We start from the raw sequence: 24,230 nt of genomic DNA on the forward strand, positions 1-24,230 counted from the left end.
AAACACACAGTCTCTGCATAGAAAACTGCATAAAAAAAGGATCAAAAAACGCATCAAAAAACGCATCAAAAAAGGACAAAAAAAGGACCAAAAAAAGGACCTGCGTTTTCTGCCAAGAGCTGCAGTTTTTTAAAAAAACAGTCCTGAAAAAAAAAGGATGGAAATCAGGAACGTGTGAACATACCCTTATGGGGCTGATAAAGCCCTGCCAATAGCTTCTAGGCATTAATCTTGCCGTCAAGTATCATTTGAAGTAACAAGTGTGTTGAAAAAATTTGAGGTTAGAGCAACCATTTGGTGAAAAAATATGATTTTTAATTTTTTCAGTTTGTTTTGCATTAATGCATGTGAAGCACCTAAAGAGTTACATTTTGTGACAGCTGATTTAATGTAATATGGAGGATGCAGATTTAAAAAAATGGCATCACTTGAGGGTTTTTCAATACACAGGCCACTTAAAGTCACTTCATAAGTGAATGCATCCCCCACACTTGACCCCAAAAAGAAAAAAAAAATGGTTATTTGTTAAAGCACTCCAGAGTTATTACGGCAAACTGGCGAGGCTTGGTCATTAAGGACACAATTGGCTAAGTATTTTAGGGGTTAAACAACATGCAAATTAGCCATTGCCAAGTGATTTCCAACATGGCTGGTATCTTTCTATCCACTTTACTAGGCGTTCGCCTGAACATTTTGTCACAAGGGTTTTGTCCTACAAAAAGTGGTACTTTTTAATAGAATATTTTATTTAAATATTTAGAAGAAGTCCAATGTGATCATTTGTCCCGACAGCTTTAATCCAGGTAAAACAATGATGTTTGGTTAATTTATAGCTTTTTGTCTCTCTTTTCATTTCAGTGGACTTTCTTCTTAAATTTTCCACCTGTGACTTTTTTTCTCACTCCCAAAGAACCTTCTGCATCATCTGCTTCCTCGTCCCGAGGTCGTTTTCTTTTTTCACCTTGTTCTCTTAGTTCCTGTAAAGAATAAATGGGAGACTCATTTGAAACCCTGTAACTTTTTTGGTCTTTCAGTGATCAGTCACATCAGTGCTTGAATTTGATCGTATGAGCTGAAGGAACCTGAAGACCATCCTCTCCTGACAAGCCTACAGCCTGCAGTAAGCCTCGCTCCACTAGCAGGTCTCCCCTCCCCTACTGCATCCTCACCCACCCCCTGCAGACTGGGAGCCCTGGGGGGCAGGGTTCTCTCTCCTCCAGTACCAGTCATGACGATAATTGTACTTTATGTGCACCCCTTTTCACGTGTAAAGCGCCATGGAATTGCGCTATAATAATAATGATAATCAAGAGCTGTATGCGAGTGGGATAACTTTGGGGTACATACGGTCACAGGCTTTTTTTTTGCATTTTAAATATTACACTATTTGCCATGCTGCACAAAAAAGTGCTAACTTTATTCTATAGGTTAGTGCGATTCTGGCAATATTAAATTTATAGTTCAATCATTATTTTGGTACAAAAAATATTTGCGACTTTTTCTGCACTCGTTACACTTTTGGGAGGCGAAATGAACATGGAAACACCAACACTTGCTTAATTTCTTTATTTTTAATGGATAAAAATGAGGGGTGTAAGTCTGTTTTATACTTTATTATAGGTTATTAGAACTTTTAGTCCCATAGTGATAGTGGACCTTGTACTATATACTGCCTGCGGCTGAGCCTCACTGTTGCATCAAGCTGGCAATGACTGGGGCCTTCAGCTGCCATGTGAATCCACTGGTGCCCTATCACATTAGGAGCTGGGGAACAAGCATCAGAGACTGTTCTATTTAAATGCATATAAACGGTTAGCAGCAGCAATCAGAGCTCAGCTCTGGCCACTGATATTGAGAAAGATGTAACACAGCCAACATCTACCGCATGTGTGGAGAGCGGGACTCCTGAGCCATGACCCCACTGTGGATGTAGAGTTACATACATATGTGCCAGGAGTTAAGATTATCTTGTATAGTTTATTCCTATAATTTACCATCAATAAAGATATCAATGAGCGAACTTCTGTAGCATAAAACAAAAAAGGAGACTTGTGTAAGTTATTAGAGGTGTAAGGCTGGTTTCACACATATAACATTCATGGTCAGAGTATGGACTGACTGCCTATGAGTATGTCGCATTCTGGGAAGGAGACACACAACTAGTCCTGTACTCAGCATGAATGTCAGATATGTGAAACCGGTCTAAGAAAGAGAGTGCAACTCCCCAATTCCCTGATCATGACAATTGTGCAACATCTATGGAGACTCTGGATTGACATACTTTGCATCATGACTCATTGGGAAATGTTAATTGTCGCCAACCCTTTATTTACGAGAATGCTTCCAGCACACACAAGAATCAACGTGACAGAATATAAAGTTCATGATATGTCATCAGAAAACTTACTATGCGAGCAAATCTCTGTGCCTCAGACACTCTCTCATTTAACATCATTACTTCTTCTTCTTGTGTTGGAAAGGCTGGAAGCTTTTTGCCAATTAGATGCTCTATTCTTTGAAACAGCTCCACGTCATACCTAAAAATGCAATGACAAAACAACATTACTTTTTTCACGACATGATTTTCCAGGTTCATTCACTTCAATAGTCCAACGCTGTAATCCCAGCACAGAACTATCCCAGCCAGAGAAGAACTTCAAGAACTTTTCGAGCGCCGGGACCCCATCAAATTAACTTATTGTTTATTGTTGGAAGTATCAAGACTGACTTCCACTCGGATATTGATGACCTACTTCATTCTGCTGAACAAGTTGCAATCATTTATAAATAGTTTATTTTGAAAACCTATTTTCATTAGGTTTCTACCAGCCAGTTCTATACTGCATAACTGTGAAGTATTATATAAGTACTAGATGGTGGCCCGATTCTAACGCATCGGGTATTCTAGAATATGTATGTATATAGCAGCCACATACTATACAGCACAGGCCACGTAGTATATAGGAGCCATGTAGTATACAGCATACAAATAGTACGTGGCCTGTGCTATATAGTATGTGGCTGCTATATACATACATACATACATACATATTGTAGAATACCCGATGCGTTGTATATAACGTAGCCTACGCAGTATCTAACACAGGCCACGTAGTATACAGCAGCCATGTAGTATACAGTACTGTCCACGTAGTATATAACAGCCATGTAGTATATAGTACTGTCCACGTAGTATATAGTACTGTCCACGTAGTATATAGCAGCCATGTAGTATATAGCAGCCATGTAGTATATAGTACTGCCCACGTAGTATATAGCAGCCATGTAGTATATAGTACTGCCCACGTAGTATATAGCAGCCATGTAGTATATAGTACTGCCCACGTAGTATATAGCAGCCATGTAGTATATAGTACTGCCCACGTAGTATATAGCAGCCATGTAGTATATAGTACTGCCCACGTAGTATATAGCAGCCATGTAGTATATAGTACTGCCCACGTAGTATATAGCAGCCATGTAGTATATAGTACTGCCCACGTAGTATATAGCAGCCATGTAGTATATAGTACTGCCCACGTAGTATATAGCAGCCATGTAGTATATAGTACTGCCCACGTAGTATATAGCAGCCATGTAGTATATAGTACTGCCCACGTAGTATATAGCAGCCATGTAGTATATAGTACTGCCCACGTAGTATATAGCAGCCATGTAGTATATAGTACTACCCACGTAGTATATAGCAGCCATGTAGTATCTAACACTGCCCATGTAGTATATAGCAGCCATGTAGTATACAGTACTGTCCACGTAGTATATAACAGCCATGTAGTATACAGTACTGTCCATGTAGTATATAGCAGCCATGTAGTATATAGCAGCCATGTAGTATATAGTACTGCCCACGTAGTATATAGCAGCCATGTAGTATATAGTACTACCCACGTAGTATATAGCAGCCATGCAGTATATAGTACTACCCACGTAGTATATAGCAGCCATGTAGCCCACGCAGTATTTAGCAGTGTGGGCACATATCCCTGTAAAAAAAAAAAAAAGAATTAAAATAAAAATTAGTTACATACTCACCCCCTGGGATCCAACGGCGCTGTGGCGATGGGCGCGCGGTTGCCGCCATCTTCCGTTCCCAGGATGCATTGCGAAATTACCCAGAAGACATAGCGGTCTCGCAAGACCGCTAAGTCTTCTGGGTAATTTCGCAATGCATCGCTGGGAACGAAGATGGCGGCAGGCGCGAGCGGCTCGGCGGACTATGGAGGGTGCGTATAGCAGGTTTTTTGCTTTTTTTAAAATTATTTTTAACATTAAATTTTTTACTATTGATGCACACAGGCTGCATCAATAGTAAAAAGTTGGGGACACACAGGGTTAATAGCGGCGGTAACGGAGTGCATTACCCGCGGTCCGTTACCGCCGGCATTAACCCTGTGTTAACGGTGGCTGGAGGGGAGTATGCGGGCGCCGGGCAGTGACTGCAGGGAGTAAGGAGCGGCCATTTTCTTCCAGACTGTGCCCGTCGCTGATTGGTCGTGGCTGTTTTGCCGCGACCAATCAGCGACTTGGATTTCCTTGACAGACAGAGGCCACAACCAATGAATATCCATGACAGAAAGACGGAAGTGACCCTTAGACAATTATATAGTAGATTATATAAATATATATTATATATATAAAAATGGGCTGAAAATCTCAGCTTATACTCGAGTATATATACGTGTGTGTGTGTGTGTGTGTGTGTGTGTGTGTGTGTGTGTGTGTGTGTGTGTGTGTGTGTGTGTGTGTGTGTGTGTGTGTGTATCTACCATATGATTGTCTAAGGGGTACTTCCGTCTGTCTGTCCCGGAAATCCTGCGTCGCTGATCGGTCTCGCCAGCTGCCTGTCCTGGCAATCAGCGACGGGCACAGTCCGATTAGTCCCTCCCTACATTCGTCCAGTCAGTGCCTGGCGCCCGCTCCATACTCACTCCCCCCCCATCCCCAGTCAGCGCTCACACAGGGTTAATGCCAGCGTTAACTGACAGCGTTATGCCGCGGGTAACGCACTCCGTTAACGCTGCTATTAATAATGTGTCTCCCCAACTTTTTACTATTCATGCTGCCTATGCAGCATCAATAAATGATGTAATGTTAAAAATAATAATAATAAAAAAAATCTGCTATTCTCACCTTCCGTAGTCCGCCGAGACACGCGCGGCTTCCGTTCCCAGAGATGCATCGCAAAATTACCCAAAAGACTTGCGGTCTCGCGAGACCGCCAAGTCATCTGGGTAATTTCGGAATGCATCCTGGGAACGGAAGATGGCGGCAGCCGCGCGCGCCTGGGCGGACTACGGAAGGTGAGAATAGCAGGTTTTTTGGTTTTTTATTATTTCTAACATTACATCATTTTACTATTGATGCTGCATAGGCAGCATCAATAGCAAAAAGTTGGGGACACACAGGGTTAATAGCAGCGTTAACGGAGTGCGTTACCCGCAGCATAACGCAGTCCGTTAATACTGGCATTAACCCTGTATGAGCGCTGAGTGGAGGGGAGTATCTAGCGGGCACTGACTGGACGGAAGTAGGGAGGGACTAATTCTCGGCCGGGCTGTGGCCGTCGCTGATTGGTCGCGGGAGCCAGGACAGGCAGCTGGCGAGACCAATCAGCAACGCGGGATTTCCGGGATAGACAGAAAGACAAGACAGACGGAAGTACCGGTTAGACAAATAAATATATATATGTGTGTGTGTGTGTGTGTGTGTGTGTGTGTGTGTGTGTGTGTGTGTGTGAAAAAAAAAAAAAAAAAAACTATATAATTATATATATATATATATATATATATATATATATATATATATATATATATATATATATATATATATATATATATATATATATATATATATACACACACACACACACACACACACACACACACACACACTCTAGTATAAGCCGAGATTTTCAGCCCATTTCTTTGGGCTGAAAGTCCCCCTCTAGGCTTATACTCGAGTCACTCACCTGCTCCTGGCGCGGTTCCTGGTTCCCCGACGCCACAGTTTCTTACTGTAGTGAGCGGTCACATGGTACCGCTCATTACAGTAATGAATATGCGGCTCCACCTCCCATTACAGTAATGAATATGCCGCTCCATAGGGGTGGAGCCGCATATTCATTACTGTAATGAGCAGTAACGGTGACCGCTCAATACAGGAAGAAGCTGCGGCGCCGGGGAACCAGGGACCGCGCCAGGAGCAGGTGAGTATAATGACTGTGTGGAGCATTTTATGGGGCCATAATTAACGTTTGTCCTGCATTATATGGGGCAAATGTGTCTATGGAGCATCTTATAGGGCCATTATTAACCTTTATGCAGGATCATATGGGGCACATTTTAATACGGAGCATCTTATGGGGCCCATCAAACTTTAGGGAGCATTATATGTGGCTCTTGATTCAATATCAATATTCAAAAACACTTAACCTACTGACGTCTCAATTAATTTTACTTTTATTTGGTACCTATTTTTACTTTTGACATTTACCGGTAGCTGCGGTGTGTGTGTGTGTGCGCGTGCGTGCGTGCGTGCGTGCGTGCGTGTTTGGACACACCTTCTCATTTAAAGATTTGAAAATTGAAAAAAATGAAAATTGTACATTCACACTGAAGGCATCAAAACTATGAATTAACACATGTGGAATTATATACTTAACAAAAAAGTGTGAAACAACTGAAATTAGGTCTTATATTCTAGGTTCTTCAAAGTAGCCACCTTTTGCTTTGATGACTGCTTTGCACTCTCTTGGCATTCTCTTGATGAGCTTCAAGCGGTAGTCACCGGGAATGGTTTTCACTTCACAAGTGTGCCCTGTCAGGTTTAATAAGTGGGATTTCTTGCCTTATAAATGGGGTTGGGACCATCAGTTGTGTTTTGCAGAAGTCTGGTGGATACACAGCTGATAGTCCTACTGAATAGACTGTTAGAATTTGTATTATGGCAAAAAAATGCAGCTAAATACAGAAAAACGAGTAGCCATCATTATTTTAAGAAATGAAAGTCAGTCAGTCTGAAAAATTGGGAAAACTTTGAAAGTGTCCCCAAGTGCAGTGGCAAAAACCATCAAGCGCTACAAAGAAACTGGCTCACAGGAAAGGAAGACCAAGAGTCACCTCTGCTTCTGAGGATAAGTTTATCCAAGTCACCAGCCTCAGAAATCGTAGGTTAACAGCAGCTCAGATTAGAGACCAGGTCAATGCCACACAGAGTTCTAGCAGCAGACACATCTCTACAACAACTGTTAAGAGGAGACTTTGTGCAGCAGGCCTTCATGGTAAAATAGCTGCTAGGAAACCACTGCTAAGGACAGGCAACAAGCAGAAGAGACTTGTTTGGGCTAAAGAACACAAGGAATGGACATTAGACCAGTGGAAATCTGTGCTTTGGTCTGAAGAGTCCAAATTTGAGATCTTTGGCTCCAACCACCGTGTCTTTGTGCGACGCAGAAAAGGTGAACGGATGGACTCTACATGCCGGGTTCCCACCGTGAAGCATGGAGGAGGAGGTGTGATGGTGTGGGGGTGCTTTGCTGGTGACACTGTTGGGGATTTATTCAAAATTGAAGGCATACTGAACCAGCATGGCTACCACAGCATCTTGCAGCGTCATGCTATTCCATCCGGTTTGCGTTTAGTTGGACCATCATTTATTTTTCAACAGGACAATGACCCCAAACACACCTCCAGGCTGTGTAAGGGCTATTTGACCAAGGAGGAGAGTGATGGGGTGCTACGCCAGATGACCTGGCCTCCACAGTCACCAGACCTGAACCCAATCAAGATGGTTTGGGGTGAGCTGGACCGCAGAGTGAAGGCAAATAGGCCAATAAGTGCTAAGCATCTCTGGGAACTCCTTCAAGATTGTTGGAAAACCATTCCCGGTGACTACCTCTTGAAGCTCATCAAGAGAATGCCAAGAGTGTGCAAAGCAGTCATCAAAGCAAAAGGTGGCTACTTTGAAGAACCTAGAATATAAGACATAATTTCAGTTGTTTCACACTTTTTTGTTAAGTATATTATTCCACATGTGTTAATTCATAGTTTTGATGCCTTCAGTGTGAATGTACAATTTTCATAGTCATGAAAATACAGAAAAATCTTTAAATGAGAAGGTGTGTCGAACTTTTGGTGTGCAATATATATATATATATATATATATATATATATATATATATATATATATATATATATATATATATATATATATATATATATATACATATATACACACACACACACACACACACACACACACACACACAGAAAAAACTGGAAGAGCACAATGCTCACCGGTGGGTGCCTGGCCTCCTGGATGGAATGGTCCACTCACCTACCCTAAAATGTATACCAAATAGAATAATAAGGCGGCAGCACTCCAAGTCCTTTTTAAGGTGAAAGTGTGTAGTTTATTCAAACCCACATCTCTGTGCGACGTTTCGGCTCACACTGAGCCTTTCTCAAGCTTGACATATCCAAGCCCTTTCCACTTCCTGCCAACTTCAACTCAAAAATATTTCACGAATCCGTTCATTCCTCAACCATGAATCTGCAAAAACCCTAGTCCATGCCCTCATCATCTCTCGCCTTGACTACTGCAACCTCCTGCTCTGTGGCCTCCACTCTAACACTCTCGCACCCCTCCAATCTATTCTAAACTCTGCTGCCCGACTAATCCACCTGTCCCCCCGCAATTCCCCGGCCTCTCCCCTCTGTCAATTCCTTCACTGGCTCCCCATTGCCCAGAGACTCCAGTACATAACCCTAACCATGACGTACAAAGCCATCCACAACCTGTCTCCTTCATACATCTGTGACCTCGTCTCCCGGTACTTACCTACACGCAACCTCCGATCCTCACAAGATCTCCTACTCTACTCCCCTCTTATCTCCTCTTCCCACAATCGTATACAAGATTTCTCTCGCGTATCACCCCTACTCTGGAACCCTCTACCACAACACATCAGACTCTCGCCTACCATCGAAACCTTCAAAAAGAACCTGAACACCCACCTCTTCAGACAAGCCTACAACCTTGTCGGGGCGCGTCTGTCCACTCTTCACACACCTTTCAGGTAAACCACTCTTTGATGATCCACATGCTGTGTTTGTTTTCTTTCAGCTGTGGGTCACGCTGTTATCTGGCTTCACATAGTGCAGTTGGCACCGTTTTACATACACTCCATGGGCTGTGATTGTGACCTTTTGTAAGGGTCATGCTGCTATTGTTTTCCACATAGTGCAGCGGGCACTGTTCTCGCATATTTTTGTATGTCTACTGACTATCTGTTGTTCTGACATGTATTTTGCACATTTAATACCGCTTGCAGACATGTTATATTTATTACTATGTTTTTCCCCTTTTGGGTACATATGCGCTTATGTGTATTAGCAGATACCATCTTACTTATTACTATTTATTTATTTATTTCGTATAAATTTTTTTTGTGGAGTGGTTGCCTATTTCGGTATTTGTATATTACATGGACATCTATATGGACATTTATATGCCCGTTGTACTTTATATAGAGGTCATTTTCATAATTTTTATGGGCTATACCTGTGATAGATGTTTGTTTATATGTTGTCCATTTATTTTTGTGACATAATGATTAGGTGTGTGTAAGTGTGGACTGATACACTTTGTGTTTTGGTACCGCATTGCCAGGTTTTTCTCTTTTTTTGTCCCTATGTACTACCAATAAAATTATTATTTGATACTTTCATATTTTATTGTGTGATCATTATTTTCTTGACTTTTTTTGTTCGGTGCGTCCGTTTCTTTTTGCTCTAGTTTTGCCGAATGGTCTGCCATTCCTACAGTTACCCCTTAACAAGCTTGGTGATTTTTCCTCACCTTTAGATTATGTATGTTATACTGCTTACATAGTGTGCTATTTTCTTAAGCCTACAACCTGCAGTAACCACCGATCGACCAAACCGCTGCATGACCATCTCTACCCTCACCTACTGTATTCTCACCCATCCCTTGTAGATTGTGAGCCTTCGCGGGCAGGGTCCTCATTCCTCCTGTACCAGTTATGACTTGTATTGTTTAAGATTATTGTACTTGTTTTTATTATGTATACCCCTCCTCACATGTAAAGCGCCATGGAATAAATGGCGCTATAACAATAAATAATATATACATATATATAGTAAAGGGTCTTTGTTAAGATGACAAAATGACCACCTACTGTATCTGTACCTAGGTCAGAGTGGTATCCCCAGCTTAGAACCTCCTCAAATGTGAGCAACAAAATGTATAGGCTTTGGTGGACGCGTGCCCATCACTTAAGCTGCATTCACACATCAGTGATCCATGGACTGGTTTTGGGTCTTCTGACCTGAACTCAACCCCGTAAACGTATATAAAGGCAGTCAAGTTCGAGTCAGGAGTCTCATGGCCAGTCTGTGCACCTCAGTCCGCACTCCAACTGGGTCACAGATTTGTGAATCTGACCTTACTTGAGAAGATATTCAACATGTATGGTGTGTTACATTTCCTCTGCATGGGCAATGTATTAAGATACAACTTTTCCCAGAAATAGCAAGAGGTTGTTACATTGTCACTGTTAAAAAAACAGTCTTATTTTGCCCTCTACTGTTCAAAATGGGAAGCTAGAGAAACTGAAGAGTTACTCGCACTTACTGCAACACGTAATACACTGTCCAATATACAGTATATGCATATGAAACCCATTTATGATTGGTCGTAAGACAAGATTTTTTACCTGGCACCTATTAGATGCACAAACTGAAAACTCTCAGGATAGGTCACAAATTTCAGCTGTTGACAAATCCAGGCGCCACCGGATGTACAAAATGATCGGAGCAATGGCTTTCTGGCTCTGTACAATGTCTACTTCCAGCAATGTCAGAACCTGACAACAGCTGACCAGTGGGATCTGATATTGAAGTCCTGGAAATGCTTTAAACGTTCTCAAACATCACATCGAGCCCTACCACCTGTAGAGCAGGGGTCCTGAGCCTCCCATGCTTCACATCACACCTGCACCTTGCAGCAGAATGTATTGCCTATAGGGCCAGCAGGAGCTCAGCATTGTAGTGTAAGTGAGGTTTTTCAGAGGGATAACCCCTATTAAAAAAGGCTGAAATTAAAGTTTTAATCTTCAGCCTTCATCAGAAGACGAACATGCGCTCTTAATGCAAGTCTATGAGAGCCTCATTCTGAATCTCAGATTTACATTGAGAAAGCTTCTTCAGAAATGCTTTTGTGAGTGGGCTGGTCACGACTGGTGACATGATCCAGGAAAGGAACGAAGCATGGACATCACCGGGGGAACATCGGCAGCACACAGATACTGGAATTTTCATGTGCACCATAAACATGCATTACTCAATGCTAAAAAATGAAGCAATACGTAGTATAAAATCACTGGAGTTGTACACAACATACAAGGAGGAGCATTCACCAATCTGAGCATGTCAAACTGGCCACACTATGGAACAGTGGCTGCAGAGCTGAGAAAAATATTATGTAAGTTCTCTCTGCTGTGGAGAAAAAAAAAAATGTGCTGAGACCAAAGTAATTGCGAATATGTAAGAAATATGTAAGTATAAGCCGAGACCCCTAATTTTGCCACGAAAAACTGGGAAAACTTAATGACTCGAGTATAAGCCTAGGGTGGGAAATGAAGCAGCTACTGGTAAATGTCCAAAATAAAAATAGATACCAATAAAAGTAAAATTAATTGAGACATCAGTAGTTAAGTGTTTTGGAATATCCATATTGAATCAGGAGCCCCATATAATGCTCCATACAGTTCATGATGGCCCCATAAGATGCTCAATACAGTTTATGATAGGCCCCATAAGATGTTCCATATTAAAATACGCCCCATATAATGCTCAATACAGTTTATGATGGGCCCCATAAGATGCTCCATATTAAAATATGCCCCATATAATGCTCCACAAATGCTGATTATGGCCCCATAGGAAGCTCCATACAGATATTTGCCCTATATAATGCTGCACATGGCCCCAACAAGATGCTCCATACAGATATTTGCCCCATATAATGCTGCACATGGCCCCATATAGATATTTGCCCCATATAATGCTGCACATGGCCCCATACAGATATTTGCACCATATAATGCTGCACATGGCCACATAAGATGCTCCATACACATTTGCCCCATATAATGCTGCACATGGCCCCATAAGATGCTCCATACATATTTGCCCCATATAATGCTGCACATGGCCCCATAAGATGCTCCATACACATTTGCCCCATATAATGCTGCACATGGCCCCATAAGATGCTCCATACACATTTGCCCCATATAATGCTGCACATGGCCCCATAAGATGCTCCATACATATTTGCCCCATATAATGCTGCACATGGCTGTTATGTAGGCAATCCAGTGACACAGTGTGCCAGCAATCAGAGCACATACAGTGATCTGACAATAACCCAAAAACAATAGAATGAGCTCTGAGACGTGGAATCTCTGTAGACCGCAATACCTGAACCTATCCTAAACACAACTAAAGGCAGCTGTGGATTGCGCCTGACACTACCTATGCAACTCGGCACAGCCTGAGGAGCTGACTAGCCTGAAGATAGAAAAACAAGCCTGACTTGCCTCAGAGAAATACCCCAAAGGAAAAGGCAGCCCCCCACATATAATGACTGTTAGCAAGATGAAAAGACAAACGTAGGGATGAAATAGATTCAGCAAAGTGAGGCCCGATATTCTAGATAGAGCGAGGATAGCAAAGAGAACTTTGCAGTCTACAAAAAACCCTAAAGCAAAAAACCACGCAAAAGGGGCAAAAAGACCCACCGTGCCGAACTAACGGCACGGCGGTACACCCTTTGCGTCTCAGAGCTTCCAGCAAAACGAATAGACAAGCTGGACAGAAAAAGTAGCAACAAAAGCAAAAAAGCACTTATCTAAGCAGAGCAGCAGGCCACAGGAAAGATCCAGAAGCTCAGATCCAACACTGGAACATTGACAAGGAGCAAGGAAGACAGAATCAGGCGGAGTTAAATAACAAAGCAGCCAACGAGCTCACCAGAACACCTGAGGGAGGAAGCTCAGAAGCTGCAGTACCACTTGTGACCACAGGAGTGAATTCAGCCACAGAATTCACAACAGTACCCCCCCCCCTTGAGGAGGGGTCACCGAACCCTCACCAGAGCCCCCAGGCCGACTAGGATGAGCCACATGAAAGGCACGAACAAGCTCTGGAGCATGGACATCAGAGGCAAAAACCCAGGAATTATCTTCCTGAGCATAACCCTTCCATTTAACCAGATACTGGAGTTTCCGTCTAGAAACACGAGAATCCAAAATTTTCTCCACAATATACTCCAATTCCCCCTCCACCAAAACCGGGGCAGGAGGCTCAACAGATGGAACCATAGGTGCCACGTATCTCCGCAACAACGACCTATGGAATACATTATGTATGGAAAAGGAGTCTGGGAGGGTCAGACGAAAAGACACAGGATTGAGAATCTCAGAAATCCTATACGGACCAATAAAACGAGGTTTAAATTTAGGAGAGGAAACCTTAATAGGAATATGACGAGAAGATAACCAAACCAGATCCCCAACACGAAGTCGGGGACCCACACGGCGTCTGCGATTAGCGAAAAGTTGAGCCTTCTCCTGGGACAAGGTCAAATTGTCCACTACCTGAGTCCAGATCTGCTGCAACCTGTCCACCACAGAATCCACACCAGGACAGTCCGAAGACTCAACCTGTCCTGAAGAGAAACGAGGATGGAACCCAGAATTGCAGAAAAATGGAGAGACCAAGGTAGCCGAGCTGGCCCGATTATTAAGGGCGAACTCAGCCAACGGCAAAAAGGACACCCAATCATCCTGGTCTGCAGAAACAAAACATCTCAGATATGTTTCCAAGGTCTGATTGGTTCGTTCGGTCTGGCCATTAGTCTGAGGATGGAAAGCCGAGGAAAAAGATAGGTCAATGCCCATCCTACCACAAAAGGCTCACCAAAACCTTGAAACAAACTGGGAACCTCTGTCAGAAACAATATTCTCAAGAATGCCATGCAAACGAACCACATGCTGGAAGAACAAAGGCACCAAATCAGAGGAGGAAGGCAATTTAACCAAGGGCACCAGATGGACCATTTTAGAAAAGCGATCACAGACCACCCAAATGACTGACATCTTTTGAGAAACGGGAAGGTCAGAAATGAAATCCATCGAAATATGTGTCCAAGGCCTCTTTGGGACCGGCAAGGGCAAAAGCAACCCACTGGCACGTGAACAGCAGGGCTTAGCCCTAGCACAAATCCCACAGGACTGCACAAAAGTACGAACATCCCGTGACAGAGATGGCCACCAGAAGGATCTAGCCACTAACTCTCTGGTACCAAAGATTCCAGGATGACCAGCCAACACCGAACAATGAAGTTCAGAGATAACTTTACTAGTCCACCTATCAGGGACGAACAGTTTCTCCGCCGGACAACGATCAGGTTTATTCGCCTGAAATTTTTGCACCACTCGCCGCAAATCAGGGGAGATGGCAGACACAATGACTCCTTCCTTGAGGATACTCGCCGGCTCACATGAACCCGGAGAGTCGGGCACAAAACTCCTAGACAGAGCATCCGCCTTCACATTTTTAGAGCCCGGAAGGTACGAAATCACAAAATCAAAGCGGGCAAAAAATAACGACCAACGGGCCTGTCTAGGATTCAAGCGCTTGGCAGACTCGAGATAAGTAAGGTTCTTATGATCAGTCAATACCACCACGCGATGCTTAGCTCCTTCAAGCCAATGATGCCATTCCTCGAATGCCCACTTCATGGCCAGCAACTCTCGGTTGCCCACATCATAATTACGCTCAGCAGCCGAAAACTTCCTGGAAAAGAAAGCACATGGTTTCAACACTGAGCAACCAGAACCTCTCTGTGACAAAACCGCCCCTGCTCCAATCTCAGAAGCATCAACCTCGACCTGGAACGGAAGAGAAACATCTGGTTGACACAACACAGGGGCAGAACTAAAACGATGCTTCAACTCCTGAAAAGCTTCCACAGCAGCAGAAGACCAATTAACCAAATCAGCACCCTTCTTGGTCAAATCGGTCAATGGTTTGGCAATGCTAGAAAAATTACAGATGAAGCGACGATAAAAATTAGCAAAGCCCAGGAATTTTTGCAGACTTTTCAGAGATGTCGGCTGAGTCCAATTCTGGATGGCTTGGACCTTAACCGGATCCATCTCGATAGTAGAAGGGGAAAAGATGAACCCCAAAAATGAAACTTTCTGCACACCGAAGAGACACTTTGATCCCTTCACAAACAAAGAATTAGCACGCAGGACCTGGAAAACCATTCTGACCTGCTTCACATGAGAGTCCCAATCATCTGAGAAGATCAAAATGTCATCCAAGTAAACAATCAGGAATTTATCCAGATACTCACGGAAGATGTCATGCATAAAAGACTGAAACACAGATGGAGCATTGGCAAGTCCGAACGGCATCACTAGATACTCAAAATGACCCTCGGGCGTATTAAATGCAGTTTTCCATTCATCTCCTTGCCTGATTCTCACCAGATTATACGCACCACGAAGATCTATCTTAGTGAACCAACTAGCCCCCTTAATCCGAGCAAACAAGTCAGATAACAATGGCAAGGGATACTGAAATTTAACAGTGATCTTATTAAGAAGGCGGTAATCAATACACGGTCTCAGCGAACCATCCTTCTTGGCTACAAAAAAGAACCCTGCTCCCAGTGGTGATGACGATGGGCGAATATGTCCCTTCTCCAGGGATTCCTTCACATAACTGCGCATAGCGGCGTGTTCAGGCACGGATAAATTAAATAATCGACCTTTAGGGAATTTACTACCAGGAATCAAATTGATAGCACAATCACAATCCCTATGCGGAGGTAGGGCATCAGACTTGGGCTCTTCAAATACATCCTGATAATCAGACAAGAACTCTGGAACCTCAGAAGGAGTGGATGACGAAATAGACAAAAATGGAACATCACCATGTACCCCCTGACAACCCCAGCTGGATACCGACATAGAGTTCCAATCCAATACTGGATTATGGGTTTGCAGCCATGGCAACCCCAACATGACCACATCATGCAGATTATGTAGCACCAGAAAGCGAATAACTTCCTGATGTGCAGGAGCCATGCACATGGTCAGCTGGGTCCAGTACTGAGGTTTATTCTTGGCCAAAGGTGTAGCATCAATTCCTCTCAACGGAACAGGACACCGCAAAGGCTCCAAGAAAAACCCACAACGTTTAGCATAATCCAAATCCATCAGATTCAGGGCAGCGCCTGAATCCACAAACGCCATGACAGAATACGATGACAAAGAGCATATCAAGGTAATGGACAGAAGGAATTTGGATTGTACAGTACCAATGACGGCAGACCTATCGAACCGCTTAGTGCGCTTAGGACAATCAGAAATAGCATGAGTGGAATCACCACAGTAGAAACACAGACCATTCAGACGTCTGTGTTCTTGCCGTTCAACTCTGGTCATAGTCCTATCGCACTGCATAGGCTCAGGTTTAATCTTAGACAATACCGCCAAATGGTGCACAGATTTACGCTCGCGCAAGCGTCGACCGATCTGAATGGCCAAAGACATAGACTCATTCAAACCAGCAGGCATAGGAAAACCCACCATGACATCCTTAAGAGCCTCAGAGAGACCCTTTCTGAACAAAGCTGCCAGCGCAGATTCATTCCACAGAGTGAGTACTGACCACTTCCTAAATTTCTGACAATATACTTCTATATCATCCTGACCCTGGCACAAAGCCAGCAAATTTTTCTCAGCCTGATCCACTGAATTAGGCTCATCGTAAAGTAATCCGAGCGCCAGGAAAAACACATTGACATTACTCAATGCAGGGTCTCCTGGCGCAAGAGAAAATGCCCAGTCCTGAGGGTCGCCGCGCAAAAAAGAAATAATAATCAAAACCTGTTGAATAGGATTACCAGAAGAATGAGGTTTCAAGGCCAGAAATAGCTTACAATTATTTTTGAAATTAAGAAACTTAGTTCTATCACCAAAAAACAAATCAGGAATAGGAATTCTTGGTTCTAACATAGATTTCTGATCAATAGTATCTTGAATCCTTTGTACATTTGTAACGAGATTATCCATTGAAGAGCACAGACCCTGAATATCCATGTCCACACCTGTGTCCTGAAACACCCAAATGTCTAGGGGAAAAAAAAAGACTGAACACAGAGCTGAGAAAAAAAAATGATGTCAGAACTTCTTTTTTCCCTCTATTGAGAATCATTAGGTTGGCTTCCTTGTACTGTTATGTAGGCAATCCAGTGACACAGTGTGCCAGCAATCAGAGCACATACAGTGATCTGACAATAACCCAAAAACAATAGAACGAGCTCTGATACGTGGAATCTCTGTAGACCGCAATACCTGAACCTATCCTAAACACAACTAAAGGCAGCTGTGGATTGCGCCTGACACTACCTATGCAACTCGGCACAGCCTGAGGAGCTGACTAGCCTGAAGATAGAAAAACAAGCCTGACTTGCCTCAGAGAAATACCCCAAAGGAAAAGGCAGCCCCCCACATATAATGACTGTTAGCAAGATGAAAAGACAAACGTAGGGATGAAATAGATTCAGCAAAGTGAGGCCCGATATTCTAGATAGAGCGAGGATAGCAAAGGGAACTTTGCAGTCTACAAAAAACCCTAAAGCAAAAAACCACGCAAAGGGGGCAAAAAGACCCACCGTGCCGAACTAACGGCACGGCGGTACACCCTTTGCGTCTCAGAGCTTCCAGCAAAACGAATAGACAAGCTGGACAGAAAAAGTAGCAACAATAGCAAAAAAGCACTTATCTAAGCAGAGCAGCAGGCCACAGGAAAGATCCAGAAGCTCAGATCCAACACTGGAACATTGACAAGGAGCAAGGAAGACAGAATCAGGCGGAGTTAAATAACAAAGCAGCCAACGAGCTCACCAGAACACCTGAGGGAGGAAGCTCAGAAGCTGCAGTACCACTTGTGACCACAGGAGTGAATTCAGCCACAGAATTCACAACACATGGCCCCATAAGATGCTCCATACACATTTGCCCCATATAATGCTGCACATGGCCCCATAAGATGCTCCATACATATTTGCCCCATATAATGCTGCACATGGCCCCATAAGATGACCCATACAGACATTTGCCCCATATGCTGTTGCTGAGATTAAAAAAAAAAAAAAAAAAGACACTCACCTCTCAGGCCCCCGACACTTGCTATATTCACCTGCTCCGCATTCCACTGTCAGTGCCGCTGTGTCTTCCCCGTTCCCCCTCCTCTGCACTGACTATTCAGGCAGAGGGCGGCGCGCACACGAATCACGTCATCGCGCCCTCTGACCTGAGCATCACTGCAGAGGACGGGGAAGACGCAGCTGCGCCGACGATGGAAAGCGGAGCATGTGAATATCGCGTACAAAAAAAAAAATATATATATATATGTATTTGTTAAAAAATGTGTGTCTCTTATAGTCCGGAGGCAGCTTTCCAACAAGGAGGAGAACAATGACAGACCGTCCTTCCCGATCACAGAGGGCTGCTGTCTCTCCTCCTGCTTTGCACCCATCTGTGTGTTCAGAACAGAGCAGGAGAGGAAGCTTACCGACCAGAACAGAGACTGCAAAAGATAAACAGATGCAGGACCTTCTGCATCAGTAATTCCAGGACCTTTCAGGTCATATGACTTATCACATGAATAGAAAGGTGCTTGACTTAATCAAGCGGAAAGTCCTGCAAATGCTCTTCTGTTGCAGCCTCCGTACAGGTCCCTCCCAATCCGGAACTGAAGGATGTGGGAAGGTGTGGGTGTGTCTATATATGCTTACAGCAGAGCTGTCTGTGTGTTTGCAGCAGAGTTGTGTGTGGATCTCTAAGTGCATGCAGCAGAGGTGTGCGTGTGTGTGTGTGTGTATATATATATGTATGTATCGGTATGTATGTCTGTATGCATGCAGAATGCATCTGTGCAAGTAGCAGAGCTGTGCTGTGTGTTTAATACTACAGAGACACTAACAATAGATTTAACCCCCTATTCTACCGTGGTACATTAAAATTCATGATAATGACCCCCTCTACTTTACACAGTCAGGGAAGAAAAATGTTTTTTCTATTTTCTGCTTTCTAAACTTGGTGTGCGTCTTACACAAAAAATGAGGTAAATGTAAAAATATAAATGTTTAGTTTGATAAAACTGCTGAAATGTGTTCTTTAAGGCCCCAAATTCTGTGTTGATCAATATGCAATGGTAGACCTGTATAAAAAAACAACAAAAAAAAAACCTTCCAATGATCAACTTACAAAATACAGAGTCCTAATACTGTGCATTGTAGCAGTGTGAAGCCTAGACACACTGATTTGAAAGGGGTTGCCTGGGACTATCAGGTGTTCCCAGTGCCGGCCGCATGTGCTAAGCTGCGGACCTACAAAGCACAGCTCCAATCATGAAATAGTGGTCGGGCTGGGTACTGCACATTCTCCCCCCCCCCCCCCCACCTTCTAATCAAATCTTAGGTATTCTTGTTTCCCAATAGTCAGCCAGTATAAACCAACAAGCTGCCAATCACCTCATCAAAACAAGCATAGAATGAACGGAAAGGAGAGAATACTAACTCCACGTCCTAATGGAGTCATGGTCTGCTCAGCCAAAATATATATTAGTATATCAGCAAATTGTGATTGATTAAAACATAATAAATGTTATATTAAATTAATTTGCAGCCGCAAACCATGTAATAAATCACAGATCATAAAAACCACCTGTTCAATACAGGAAAGAACATTGAAAAATGCAATATCCACGAAAGCTGCCTGCTTATGATTGGTCAGCATCCTACAGGGGAAGAAATACACACCCCCAGTGAAAACTGATAACGCTCACTTGGAAGTATTTGGCCCCTAATTAGTTAATTTTCATAGATTGAAAAAAAAGGACAAAAAAACCCTTTTCTTTATCTCTGCAACCACTATTACATCCTGTTTCTCGGTCAACATGTAAAGTTTGGTGGAAGGTCCACTTTAAGCAGCTGTATATAATAATAATAATAATAATAATAATAATAATAATCTTAGCAGGGTTTGGTTGCTATGGGTAACACAGCCATCTGCCCCATGGGTGAATCTTTTAGTCTTACAATTTAAATGTAGAAAACAACCTACTGTGTCACAAAAGTAATCGCTTTCCCAGATCTTCCAGCACGAGCTGTCCGGCCTACTCTGTGTATGTAATCCTGTAAGAGAAATCAGAAGCTAAGCAAAAATAAGAAACATTTCTATTCACCTTGAAAATTACCAGACCAGTACATGTTCTTCAAGTCCTGAACGAATGCACAAAATCTGGGAGTACCCACACATCCAATACTTTTCAAACACTTGTAACCCCTTGTCTCCTATGAGACAAATAAGAGTTTTGTTAGATCATCAGCAGCCTGTTCAGATTGCAAGATTAGAGTGAATAGTGTTCGTAGAAAGGCTGGTTCACAATTATCTGGAGAGGTAAATTGACCTTAACAAGCCTCAGATTAAAGAGGTTTTACAATTCCAATCGATAAGTCTACAGTCACTGTGTGTGACTGCAAACTTCTAAATCCTCCAGGCATACGCACTGTGGCTATGGGGAGTCACCGTTTTCTGACATGGGAATGTATGGTAGTTCTACATACTACCGGCCAGTGGGAAACTGCACGGCCGCGTCACTAGACGGGGAGCGCCTCCTTCAATACAAGTATATGGAGCATGGCCAACGGCCGGGAGTATGTATAACTTAATACAGACCCTCCGTTCCCGGGTCAGAAACTGGCGAATCCCCGCAGAGCACAGTGTGTACACTGAGGGGATTCATAAGTCTGCAGTAGAGATGAGCGGTGTTCGAGTTGAACTGTTCGCCAATTTCAAATTCGAGCTTGTAAGATGGACTCCTCGCCAGAGACGGACTACACCTCAACAAACCTGGGAAACACACATTCGCCAGAAGACTCGCTACACTCATCAGAAGGGCGTTAAACTAGAAGAAGAGGGGACGGGAAGAAAAACATTAGACTCGAACAAAGAAGACCCAGGAAAACATACTCAGAAGGGAGGTAAGAACATTTCTAAAACAATCCACAGCGAGGAGATTGGAACAAAACAAAATCCTCTAAACTGCATGCTCACAAACGCCAGAAGCCTGACAAACAAGATGGAAGAACTAGAAGCAGAAATATCTACAGGTAACTTTGACATAGTGGGAATAACCGAGACATGGTTAGATGAAAGCTATGACTGGGCAGTTAACTTACAGGGTTACAGTCTGTTTAGAAAGGATCGTAAAAATCGGAGAGGAGGAGGGGTTTGTCTCTATGTAAAGTATTGTCTAAAGTCCACTTTAAGGGAGGATATTAGCGAAGGGAATGAGGATGTCGAGTCCATATGGGTCGAAATTCATGGAGGGAAAAATGGTAACAAAATTCTCATTGGGGTCTGTTACAAACCCCCAAATATAACAGAAACCATGGAAAGTCTACTTCTAAAGCAGATAGATGAAGCTGCAACCCATAATGAGGTCCTGGTTATGGGGGACTTTAACTACCCGGATATTAACTGGGAAACAGAAACCTGTGAAACCCATAAAGGCAACAGGTTTCTGCTAATAACCAAGAAAAATTATCTTTCACAATTGGTGCAGAATCCAACCAGAGGAGCAGCACTTTTAGACCTAATACTATCTAATAGACCTGACAGAATAACAAATCTGCAGGTGGTCGGGCATCTAGGAAATAGCGACCACAATACTGTACAGTTTCACCTGTCTTTCACTAGGTGGACTTGTCAGGGAGTCACAAAAACACTGAACTTTAGGAAGGCAAAGTTTGACCAGCTTAGAGATGCCCACTGGGACAATATCCTCAGGAATAAGAATACAGATAATAAATTGAAAATGTTTAAGAACATCCTAAATAGGCACTGTAAGAAGTTTATACCTTGTGGGAATAAAAGGACTAGAAATAGGAAAAACCCTATGTGGCTAAACAAAGAAGTAAGACAGGCAATTAACAGTAAAAAGAAAGCATTTGCACTACTAAAGCAGGATGGCACCATTGAAGCTCTAAAAAACTATAGGGAGAAAAATACTTTATCTAAAACACTAATTAAAGCTGCCAAAAAGGAAACAGAAAAGCACATTGCTAAGGAGAGTAAAACTAATCCCAAACTGTTCTTCAACTATATCAATAGTAAAAGAATAAAAACTGAAAATGTAGGCCCCTTAAAAAATAGTGAGGAAAGAATGGTTGTAGATGACGAGGAAAAAGCTAACATATTAAACACCTTCTTCTCCACGGTATTCACGGTGGAAAATGAAATGCTAGGTGAAATCCCAAGAAACAATGAAAACCCTATATTAAGGGTCACCAATCTAACCCAAGAAGAGGTGCGAAACCGGCAAAATAAGATTAAAATAGATAAATCTCCGGGTCCGGATGGCATACACCCACGAGTACTAAGAGAACTAAGTAATGTAATAGATAAACCATTATTTCTTTTTTTTTTTTTTAACTCCTTAATCCCATATGACGTACTATCCCGTCCAGGTGACCTGGGACTTAATTCCCAGGGACGGGATAGTACGTCATATGCGATCGGCCGCGCTCACGGGGGGAGCGCGGCCGATCGCGGCCGGGTGTCAGCTGCCTATCGCAGCTGACATCCGGCACTATGTGCCAGGAGCGGTCACGGACCGCTCCCGGCACACCGCGATCAAAGATGATCGCGGTGTGCCGGCGGTGCAGGGAAGCATCGCGCAGGGAGGGGGCTCCCTGCGGGCTTCCCTGAGACGATCGGTACACGGTGATGTACTCACCGTGTACCGAGCGTCTTCTCCCTGCAGTCCCCGGATCCAAAATGGCCGCCGGGCTGCATCCGGGTCCTGCAGGGAGCACTTCCGGGTCAGGATCAGGCTGCAGCTGCAGCTCTAATCCTGCCCGGCTGTATGTCAGATCACCGATCTAACAGAGTGCTGTGCACACTGTCAGATCGGTGATCTGGATTGTCCCCCCCGGGACAAAGTGAAAAAGTAAAAAAAAAAATTTCCACACTTGTAAAAAAAAAAAAAAAAAAAAAAAAAAATATTCCTAAATAAAGCAGAAAAAAAAAATATTATTCCCATAAATACATTTCTTTACATAAAAAAAAAAAACAAAAAAACAATAAAAGTACACATATTTAGTATCGCCGCGTCTGTAACGACTTGACCTATAAAACTGGCCCACTAGTTAACCCCTTCAGTGAACACCGTAAGAAGAAGAAAAAAAAACGAGCCAAAAAACAACGCTTTATTATCATAACGCTGAACAAAAAGTGGAATAACACGCGATCAAAAAGACGGATATAAATAACCATGGTACCTCTGAAAACGTCATCTTGTCCCGCAAAAAACGAGCTGCCATAAAGCATCATAACCAAAAAAATAAAAAAGTTATAGTCCGCAGAATAAAGCGATGCCAAAATAATTATTTTTTCTATAAAATAGCTTTTATCGTATAAAAGCGCCAAAACATTAAAAAAATGATATAAATGAGGTATCGCTGTAATCGTACTGACCCGAAGAATAAAACTGCTTCATCAATTTTACTAAACGCGGAACGGTATAAACGCCTCCCCCAAAAGAAATTCATGAATAGCTGGTTTTTGGTCATTCTGCCTCACAAAAAATCGGAATAAAAAGCGATCAAAATATGTCACGTGCCTGAAAATGTAACCAATAAAAACGTCAACTCGTCCCGCAAAAAACAAGACCTCACATGACTCTGTGGACCAAAATATGGAAAAATTATAGGTCTCAAAATGTGGAGACGCAAAAACTTTTTTGCTATAAAAAGCGTCTTTTAGTGTGTGACGGCTGCCAATCATAAAAATCCGATATAAAAAACGCTATAAAAGTAAATCAAACCCCCTTCATCACCCCCTTAGTTAGGCTAGGTTCACATTGCGTTAATGGGTTAACGCTAACGGACAGCGTTGCACGGCGAAAATGTCACAATTAACGCCGTGCAACGGGTCCGTTAGCACAACCATTGACAGCAATGTGATTTTCGGGTGTAGCGCATCGCTAGAGCGTGCCATTTTCGGCTCGCGCTAGCAAGGTGCCATTCTTTTGTGCCCG

The 24,230-nt window shown here is 43.0% G+C and overlaps 1 protein-coding gene across 1 annotated transcript in view; it reads right to left on the minus strand.

Moving 5' to 3' along the window:
• Positions 1-725: 725 nt before the first annotated feature.
• DDX47 (DEAD-box helicase 47) overlaps positions 726-24,230 on the minus strand; it is a 131,934-nt gene continuing 108,429 nt past the window's right edge. Inside the window, exons 10-12 of the mRNA XM_069737098.1 lie at positions 20,252-20,322; positions 2,408-2,537; positions 726-977 (exon numbers count right to left, since the gene is read on the minus strand). Coding sequence (XP_069593199.1) covers positions 855-977; positions 2,408-2,537; positions 20,252-20,322 — 324 coding nt within the window. The 3' untranslated portion in view covers positions 726-854. The remainder of the gene's footprint in view (positions 978-2,407; positions 2,538-20,251; positions 20,323-24,230) is intronic.

Source organism: Ranitomeya imitator, chromosome 8 (assembly GCF_032444005.1).
Source record: "Ranitomeya imitator isolate aRanImi1 chromosome 8, aRanImi1.pri, whole genome shotgun sequence".
Taxonomy (NCBI): domain Eukaryota; kingdom Metazoa; phylum Chordata; class Amphibia; order Anura; family Dendrobatidae; genus Ranitomeya; species Ranitomeya imitator.